This window comes from Anarhichas minor, unplaced genomic scaffold, assembly GCF_050575085.1.
Source record: "Anarhichas minor isolate MPS153535 unplaced genomic scaffold, ASM5057508v1 ptg000028l, whole genome shotgun sequence".
Classification (NCBI taxonomy): Eukaryota; Metazoa; Chordata; class Actinopteri; order Perciformes; family Anarhichadidae; genus Anarhichas; species Anarhichas minor.
The window spans coordinates 7945966-7956224 of record NW_027466474.1 but is presented as its reverse complement, the minus strand read 5'-3'; the positions used below and the strand labels follow the sequence as shown (position 1 = coordinate 7956224).

At 43.0% G+C, this 10259-nt stretch overlaps 1 protein-coding gene across 1 annotated transcript; it reads left to right on the top strand.

Annotated features, from left to right (window-relative positions):
- On the top strand, positions 1 to 7036 carry LOC142962715 (zinc-binding protein A33-like). Its single transcript, XM_076103339.1, has 6 exons — positions 1 to 604; positions 1289 to 1384; positions 3590 to 3823; positions 3944 to 3966; positions 4440 to 4555; positions 5314 to 7036. Exons 1-6 carry the CDS (start codon positions 80 to 82, stop codon positions 5877 to 5879), a joined length of 1560 nt encoding a protein of 519 aa, XP_075959454.1. The 5' UTR covers positions 1 to 79; the 3' UTR covers positions 5880 to 7036.
- Positions 7037 to 10259: the final 3223 nt, after the last annotated feature.

Sequence of the window (10259 nt, the reverse complement as noted above, 5' to 3'; positions counted from 1 at the left end):
CGGAAGGAGAGCGCTCTTTTCTTTCACCGTGTTGCCATCAGACGTGTTTTTCTTTCTTTAAGGACTATGTGCGCCGAGAATGGCGGACGCCAACGCGATTGAGGAACTACAGTCGGAGCTCACCTGCCCGGTGTGTTTGGAGCTCTTCCATGATCCGGTGATCCTCGAGTGCGGGCACCACTTCTGCCAGCTGTGCATCATCCAGTGCTGGGAAGCCAAGGCGGACGAGTTGTCGAGTTGCCCCAAGTGCAGAAAGTCGAGCGGCCGTAAGCTGCGACCCAACTCGCTTCTGTGCAACGTCGTGGACAGCGTGCGCAGAGCCCGGGCCATGGACACAGCCGCGGGGACGACCGGGTGGTTCTGTGAAGGTGCGCTGGAGGAGCCGGAGGAACGGGAGCCCGGGTCCAGCATGAACAGCGTGGCCTCGTCCATCGGGCACTGGCCGCGCCTGGGTATGGATATGGATATGTGCGAGGAGCATGAGGAGAGGTTGAAGCTGTACTGTGAGGACGACCAGCTGCCCATCTGTCTGGTGTGCGGCATGTCGAGGGACCACAAGACCCACAATGTCATCCCCATTATCGAGGCCTTTGAAAACTACAAGGTACTTTCTGATTGGCTGAGTTTAGATAGGGCTCAGTCATCTTAGGCCCAGTATGGCAAAAATCTCATCTGATAGAGTTTACACGGACCAAATTGTTAGATAATTGGTGATGGCTATCCTGATATCATTAATCAATGTCATTATTTATCACCGTAACTTTAAGTCTAAAGTTTTAGGGAGTGCCACGCTCTCCTTGTTCTCCAGAAGAAATGTATCCTCAAGTTCGACAAACATTCATAAATGTCAAATGAAATTAGTTTATTAAGATTTATTGAGTTTAATAAGTAAACACGCCACAGAGCTAATGCTGTGAAATGTCAGTCATTTTTAAAAGCGGACTACCCGTTCTCCCTCAAGAGCCTTTTGGTACATTGTGTCTCTACAGGAATTCAGCAGAATAGTGTGAATTCCTATAACTCCCCTGCACTTTAACACTGCTGCTGACCAGCATCAGCTTGTTTGAAGAGTCGCTCTGAGAGGCCTCTCGTGCTTCACTGACACTGAAGTCTCCAGTTTTGTTTGAATTAGTGGGTCAGAGCAGTCAGTTGAGGAAAGGGTGGCCATCATATGACTCCCATCAAAGATGATGTTGTTGTTCAGAGCAGAGGCTGATCAACTTTAATCTGGTTAAGCGACACCACCTCTCAGCGATGTTTAGCATGTGATTGTCTGTTTCTCCTGCAGGATAAGCTGTCTGTCGCTCTAGAGAGGGTTGAGCTACAGACCGAGGAGGCCACGCTCTTCCAAAGGCAGACCAACGAAAAGATCCTCCTCATGAAGGTATCGAGATACGCGTGTATTTGTTGGTGAAGCATTGTGAAAGACCGGAAATATACACTGGACGTAATCCTAGCGAAGCAATATGTGTACTTGTGTGTGTGTGTGTCTGAGAATAGAACCAGAATTTCTCGTCGCTAAGCAACATTCACCTGCATTCCTTCACCTTTACCCGTCTGACAGACGTGACGGACGGGTGACTCGTCCCAGTTATGACTGGCGGTGACACAACAGGTTGTTAGTCAGTGTTGTTTGTTTGAACGTGATGGTTCTCATGTATTTGCAAATGCAGAGATCCTTCCTGAAATGAAACACGCGATTAATCAACATCCATGCACGTCAAGTCCTGTTTGTCTTTCTCGCAATCTCTTTTTTCACAGGCGAGACACACACACACACACACACACACACACACATACACACAAACGGAGTGTACAATAGCTATGCCACACGCCCTCGCAGAAAGAGATAACAGCTGGTTGAGTTTTGGCTGGGAGCAGCTCTCTCCTCAAATAGAGGTGTCTTTGTGCGTTCCTGTGTGTGTTACACAGAGACATGTGTTTGCTTTGCTGGAGCGTTTCTGCTGCAGCAGATAACTACACCTATCTGTGCTTCAGGCTACTTTAAGGGGTCTTTCTCTATCCTCTCTGTCTGGACGTCTGTCTGTCTGGACGTCTCAGTATGTATATTTTCCTGTGTGTGTGTGTGTCTGTCTGTCTCGCTGTCTGTCTGTTTGGCCCAGTTCATGTGCACGTTCATAGATTTTCACTTCTTCGTTTCTCTGCCGGCGTGACAGGATGTGGGTCAACAAGTTTGAGAGGATGTTTGGCAATGTGTGTGTGTGTGTGTGTGTGTGTGTGTGTGTGTGTGTGTGTGTGTGTGTGCTTATTATTTTTTCCTGGCTGCCTGTCTATCTACCCGTTTTAGGATTTGATTAAGTATTTCTATCCTTTACTTAAATTAAAGCACCAATACAACAGAGTCAAACAAACCCTGTTGCAAGTGAAAGCCTCACATTCACTATATTACTTAAAGGGGAACTCCACAGGTCTTGGGGATTACTGCAGCATATGTGAAACAAGCTTTTTGTGGCTCCAGAAGGAGCTCAGTTTAGTCTGATGAATGTCCTCAAGTTTCAAAGTGAGTTTACCAGACCTCTGCAGTCCGCCCCTCACCTCTGCCTGAGGCTAGCCACTCGAGGCTACATTAGCTACCACTAACATAACGCACCTGCATCTCCTACCCAACCGTTAGTGGTCAAGTTGCATTGTGGGTAATGCAAGCGTGGAATGTGTTGAATAAGAAAAGGACGATATCTCTGGTTATGCTGCTTCCATTTTTAACCTCTTTTTGAGGATCTTTTTGTCCGACAATGTTACAGGATTGCGATGCTAAATCAGTGGAGTGTAAAAGTAAAAGTACATGAGTGTTAAGCACAAAATATCAAAAAATAAATCCGCAGTGGATTGTATATTAGGCTTTATATTATCATATTATTAATGTTAATGCATTCATGTGTAAGTAGCATTTTACTCTTGTAGTTGGTTGAGGTGGAGATCATTTAAAGTAATTTATATAATGTTTTGGTATTTTAACCTGTAACAATCCATCATAATAATCCATCATAAGTTCATAATGTTGTAATATTGTGTACTTTTTTACTTTGATGCTTTGGCAACGTTGTTGTTTTTTAAACTTTCAAGGCAACAATCGCAACATTGTTTTCTATGTAAATCTTACTGTAATCAGTGCTTTTAGTTTAAACGTCGTGCAGTAAAAAGTACAATATTATCATATGAAATGTAGGCTAGTGAAAGTCTCATGAAATTGAAATACAATGTATCAAATATATACAAAAGTGCAAATGAACCTGTCTAAATGTATTTTCAAAAAAACTAACGGAATAACAGAATATAAATACCAAAAAGTACCTGCAGGTTTGGTGTCAGTCCCTCACAGTCAACAACAAGGCCTCTTCCTACATATTTAACTTTCTCCTTTCATCTGGTTTCCAAAAGTGCAACAAAGCAGCAGTTTTAATCCACAGGTGATTCAGCTAAGTGTTGGCCTGTAATGAAATAAGAGTAGTGGATGCATGTAGTGCATAGTTTAATTTGCATGTTTAAGTGAGATTACTTTGGCCTAGAGTTGAAACATCACAAAATCTTTCCCATGTTGTTGCTGATGGGAGTCCTCCCTGTGTTTCAGGATCGAGCAGGAGATCTGGAGGAGATGGTCACTGCGGAGTTTGGCCGTCTGAGGGAGTTCCTACTGGAGGAGGAAGAGCGCATAAAGGAGAAACTGCAGAAGCAGAAGGAGGAGAAGCTCAACCAGCTGGAGGAGGCGCTCACTGAGACCACAGAGCAAATCAGCCAAATGGAAAGCACGGCCAACCAGCTTCGCCTCAAACTGACAGAAGAAGAAAACCCAGAGCAACTCAAGGTATAAGAGATGATAATACCCAGATATTCTGGGGAAAAAGAGCCATATCAGTTGCATTCAGAAAATTGTGACACTCTAGAAGTAGTAAACATTGGCTTGTTTTGATCTGCTCTATTTCAGGGAATCAAAGATTTCATCGGAGGGTGAGCATCATCAAAATCCTTCAACTCGTCCTTTTCTGGGTCTTCTCCCCCTATATCTCTATGTGATCTAAATCAAAGGTCGAAAGTCAAAAGTAAATGATGCGTTGTTTTGTCAGTACGTGTTGCTGAAACAGGATGTGGGGGCGTGATTGTGGTATAGCGCTTCATCTTTGCCACACATTGTCATGTCTACTGGAAGCAGAAAGTCCAAGACAACTTCAAACTTAAAGGATAAAGGAATCGTCAGTGTCTTGTTTACATTTCTTCTTAAAAAGGCCACAATGTGCTGCTCAAGTCTTAAACAGTCACCTTTTCTAAGTAAAACAAAAGAAGAATGCTATAATGTTTTTTTTAACAAGATGTTCTTGACATTTTATAACGCCCGGGCCACACCTCCCGCGTGAGCAGCACAGATCTGGCGTAGAGAAACCTTTTGCTTTAATTTATTTTATCTCTCTCTTTCTCTCCGTCAGGGCTGAGAGCTTGTTTGAGCGCCCCTCAGAGGTGGGTGAGGATCTGCAGGCAGGAGAGTTTCTGGGACCTCTGCAGTACAGGACCTGGAGGAAAATGAGCTCAATCTTTCAGCCAGGTATATATATTCTGTATATAGATATAGATATACAAACACACACACACAAGAGCATATAATGCAGCAGAGGCTGACTTATATTAGTCAAACTCCAAAAAACCTGGATCCTACTCTAACAATGTGTCTGTCAAACATTTGCAGTCTCCAAGCTCAAGTATAGACCCCACTTGGGAGTCACTTGAGTCCTTTTCAGACTTTAAAGCTCCTTCAGAGCCACAGACAACTTTCTACAACTATTTCCAAAGGCTGAGTAGTAGTCCTCCCCATGACTAGTACATTGACTTTGACATGTACATTCGATTGAGTGCTCCAAAAAAATAAAATAGTTGGCTATAACAAAAGACATTTTTGTGCTTTTCATTTTCTTGTATCAACCTGCGCTGTCGAGAGAAGTATGACAAGCATGACATCTGCTTTCTAGGTTCTGTCTGTCAATGAAAACTTATTTTGGGTCATGTGCCAATGACATGTCATACATTGATTGCGTAACACTAGACTGCAGTAAAGGATTTATTGGATCTATAGAGTTACATCTTGACACAGTATCATTTATATTTCATTCGTATCCATGTAGCTGATGCTCTTATCTAGCTCGCCTTACACTAATTGAGCAGGAAGGCATTCAGTATCTTGTTAAAGGTCACAGCCAAAGAGTCTTTCTTGGGTCATTCTCTGTTGACACACGTTTGTTGTTGTTATTGCATTGGTCCAGCTCTAACTCTTTTTTTTTTTTTTTTTTTTTTTTGTTGCCCTCTTAGCTATCAAAGCGGTGACCCTGGACCCAGACACAGCCTACCCGTGCCTGTCTGTGTCCCCGTGTCGCACCAGCGTTCACGTGGGAAAAATCCAGCCCAACCTGCCCAACAACCCAGAGCGCTTTACTCTCTACAACATCGTCCTGGGCTCTGAGGCCTTCTCCTCTGGGAGACACTACTGGGAGGTGGAAGTGGAGTCCAAGACAGCGTGGGGTCTGGGCGTGGCCACAGCCTCCGTCAACAGGAAGGATGAGATCAGCCTCTGCCCGGACGATGGTTTCTGGACCCTGGTGCTGAGGGACAACGCTGACGGCACAAGCGAGTATGAGGCATGCACCGACTCGGAGGAGAGCTTGATATATCCCTCCAAACCCCCCAGCAGGGTGGGGGTCTATCTGGACTATAGTCGTGGTGACGTTGGGTTTTACGATGCAGGAAACATGAGCCACCTCTTCACCTTCTATAATGCAAATTTCAAAGAGCCTGTTTACCCGTACTTTAATCCCTGGCCGATAATCAACGGACAAAACCGGGAGCCACTCACCATAGTGACGCCACACTGGGGATAGATGTCCTCTTTATCAGAGGACAGATTCAGAATATAACTGCAGAAGAAGATTTAGCAGCTATTGAACTTGGATGGACTCATTCATGAGCACTAACACATCTGCCTTGTCATAAGGACTTTGCTGTATTAATGACGTGGGGATGATGAACACGCAGGTAACGAGGGCTGGGAATTGTTAAAAAAAAAAATCCCACCATTAGTACCCTTAAAGTGATACTAATTTTCAATTCATTCCATACCCATCATGTGATCGGAGGCATTCGGTTGCCTAAAATGCCACCAACGCATTTATTTTCATCAGATGCAACAGGCGTGTAATGTAGCTGGACTAGTGACATCTCAGCAGACCGAACTGACAACTCTGCCAAATACACCACGCTCGGCTTCACCGCCCCTCAGACTGTACGAGTTGTAGCTGCGGCTTGTGGCTGAGAGCCAAAAAGGTATTGAGAGACGGATTAACACATTGTTGCGTTTGGTCTTGTTGACAATACGACAAACAAAGAATAGCCTCATGCTATAAGACTTTGTATTGGTTGTGAGTTCATTAGAAACGAGTTACGGCATATTGCTTGTTGGTGTCGCCAAAGACTTAAATGTACCATTGTGTGAGTTTTCTCTAGTAGCTCTTAAAGATCATGTGACTGCTAGCTCGGAAACATAAACAATGCAGGATAAAAAAAAACCAATCTGCGTTGCAAATGTTTTTTGATGAAGATAATGCATTCAACACATTTGTTAGAGCTAAAGGGTAAACACAATGCAGTTTGGTGACGAACACTGAATCTCTGCAAAAAAATATTTTTACATTTTATTAACTAATTTTGTTGCAATATCTTACTGTGTGTTTTAAAATAATGTCTAAAAAAATGTCATACTTTTTACTATTTTATAGCTGTTATGTAGCCAATCTTGTAATTCTTATGACATGTTTCCTCGTAAATGATGTGTACAGTAGATTTAACAGAAGTAATAATGACTTCTATTTGCCTTTATGTGACGAGGGACACTTGCCTCTAAATGTCCCACCACAATACTACTCTGCAAAAATGTCATTTTAAAATACTTTGTGTCTTTGAAAGTTTTGACGAGAGAAAACTCTGTCTAGACATTTGGCATTCGATTTGAATAATATGATTAAATTTCCTACTGAGGGTGTTTTGTTGTCCATTTAATTCCACCAGAGGGCGCCTCGAACAAACTGCATGCAGCATCAAGCTGCTCCACAGTGTCTTCATAATGATACTTTTAATGAACCTTAGAAGTCAGCCTCTTCAAGTGCAGCCCACTCAAAGCTTTTAGGGAAGAGGTCATCTCAACATCTGTATTGATATAGCCCAATATTACAAACTACAAATGTGTATTAAAGGGCTTTACAATTCTGATAAAGGAAAAACTTCACCCAGAAAAAGAGAAAGAAATGGAAGAAACCTGAGTAACAGAGGACATGCATACAGTAGATGCTGTGTGTCCAAAATAAACCATCATCATACAAAAGTAAAAGATGGAAAATGTGGATGAGGATATTACAGGTGGATTGTAAACATATATGAACTTCCAGGTGTCTCCAAACAGATAGGACCACCTGAGCAGTAGTATTCAGATATTTGACTTAAGCAAAAGTACCAATACAACAGTGTAAAAAGACAGAGTTTGAATCACAGGGGGAGATTGGGGGGTTGTTAATTAGTACTATATATATATATATATATATATCCCCCAAAAGAGGTTAAAAACCTGGTCGGGGTGTCAACACATTTATATATTTTTCTTACCTGTAATCGCAATTAAATATTACAATATATTTCCCATATTTATGCCTGAAAGAATCTTTTAATATAAGTATCAGACACCCCTAAAGTGGACCATACCATTTCTTAACTTTGACATCAGACATTTCTGAAAGAATAGACAAGAAAACCAGAGAGAGAGGATGCTGAATCTCCAAAACATCTGGAACGAGGCACAACAGCCAGGTTGGCCGATGGTCCAGTGAACACTTATCAATCAAAGAACAAGAACAGCGGCAAAGTGCTGGTGAGGTCTCAGATACCTTTTTACACAACGCACTACAGGCATAAAGAGTTGAAGCATCCTGTTTGACGCGGACTCAACACAAAAGCCTGATTGCATGTTACGGCCATAGATATCCTCGAGATAATAATTTGATTACCTGTCACCCGTGTTCGAGTGTTGTGTTCACCGGTCACCGACACGCACAAAGTGTCTTTTTCTTCAATGTCCAGTTAAGCAAGGTTCATGAGATCGTGCCAATCGAACAGTAATCTGTGACTACTATTACCAACAAATAAATAATGAGAATTGGTCTGACCCAAATCAAACGTATCTGTTATCCATGTCAGCTTAATCTCTGTGCGTCATCTGCCTATATATTAACCATAGACTGCTGGTCTGAAGACTTCACCTGTCCTAACCTGTAATTAGATATTATTGCAGGCCGATCAACAAGCAGTAACACAAGCAGTCGCTTCTACATTACTGCTCTTCTGCCACTCCCTGTGTCATTCATCCCCGTCTTTGATCGGTTTCAGTGAGGGGTCAAAGTGAAAGAGAAGTCTGAGATGAAAGTTTCTCTTTTTTTACACGTTCTCCAGCGTTTTATTCCATCCCTCATCTCTCTTTTCATCTTGTTCATCCATCCTTCACCTCTCCTCCCTCACATGACTGATCTGTTCCCAAAATACAACCCCTATTTTTAACCCTCAGCGTCATGTAAAGTAGCTTTCTCTGTTATGGATCTGTTTTCTGCACTCCCGCTCAAGAATTTGCTCCCTCCCTCCATCAATAAACAATGAGGAGAGGGACGGCGAGAGGGGCTGAAGGAAGACGGAGAGACTGAATGACGGGGTTAAAGTGATAAATGGAAACCTCATTAGAAACTGGAGAGAATTCAAGCTATACATTATCCCTCAGTCTGGAGAACATACACTGTCAGGGTCTGTTTCAGTCTGAAATGTTTATTGCGGGATAGCAGGAGATGCAAAGATGGAGGGAGATGGAGGGGGGGCAGTTAAGGGCAAATAGAGAGCAAAGTGAGACACTTTAATACCTGCTAACGTCCCTGTTTTTTATTTGAAGGAGGGAAAACACATTGATGGGTTTTATTTATACAAAAAAAGAAGCTTTTAGTGGAATCAGCTGCTTTGGACAAAAGCTACGAAGTTAGACGGCTGTTTGAGAGAGCAGAATTATATGCTTACATGCTTGTGTGCACATTCATGTCTAAAAATAGAGGTCAGCGGTGACATGTTCACCTGTGTGTGTGTGCGCGTGTGGGTGTGTGCTCAGCCATGCTTGCTGGATGAGATTATACATGCAGGACTACATCGAGGCGATGTGTTGTAGACTAAACAAAATCATTATCGCGAAGCTTGTATCCCTCTCTCTCTCTCTCTCTCTCTCTCTCTCTCTCTCTCTCTCTCTCTCTCTCTCTCTCTCTCTCTCTCTCTCTCTCCATCTCTGTCACTTAATGAATAGCTGACCTTGGCACCTCCGGAAGAATCCAATTTGTGTTACAAAGGCTCCAAATATGACAGGGGATTGAGGGCGGATAGATTGAGAGAGACGGGGAAGAGGAGAAAGCATGTCCAGCAACGAGGATTGCTGTCGGAGGAAAAGAGACGAGGATGCGAGGAGAAAAAAAAAATACAGAAAGATATGAGTGAAAGAAATTCATGACAGAAAAATACACAAGATTTTTATTGAGAGCTGGATTTTATGAAGGATGTATAAATATTTATAAACACACTGATGACAGGATGGGTAGCTGTGAAAAAAGCACCCAGGCAACAAGAGGAGCGTTTACCTGTGATGAATGGGAGGAGGAGGAGGAGGAGGAGGAGGAGGAGAGAGAGAGGTTGATGTGTTAGAGGTAGATAATGTGAGAGAGGTAAAGTACAGGAGGTGTAGAGTGTCACCTAAAAAGGACCAAGAGATAGCGAGCGGGGGCAGAGGTGCAGGAACTCAATCCCAGTGCAAAGACAACAGCTGAAGATAAAAACCTCCTCACCTGAACGCACCGAGAGAGAGATATGGACAGGAGCGCGGCGTCAATACTCGGACATAGAGGAGGAACTAGATGAACATTTGAGTTATTATTTTTCCTTGAATCCCTTCACTCATTCTCTCCATTTTATTTTCTACCCGGAACAAAGACCTCATCAACAGAGCGGAATCTTTTGCTGAATTTTTCAATCTTTTAGAGCTGACTTTGTGACGAATTTGATAAAATAAGAATAGAAATAAACAAAAAGCTACTGCCGAAGAGAGGAGAGCAGGGAAGAGGCAAGAGAGAGGGCGAGGGAGGGGGAGGACGAGCGAAGGCAGAGTGAGGGAGAGTGAACGTGAGCCAGTGACACCG

Coding starts and splice junctions, on each gene's coding strand:
- LOC142962715 (XM_076103339.1), top strand. CDS start 80: ATGGCGGACGCCAACGCGATTGAGGAACTACAGTCGGAGCTCACCTGC. Junction 605..1,288: donor AGGCCTTTGAAAACTACAAG/GTACTTTCTGAT, acceptor TTTCTCCTGCAG/GATAAGCTGTCTGTCGCTCT. Junction 3,967..4,439: donor ATCAAAGATTTCATCGGAGG/GTGAGCATCATC, acceptor TCTCTCCGTCAG/GGCTGAGAGCTTGTTTGAGC.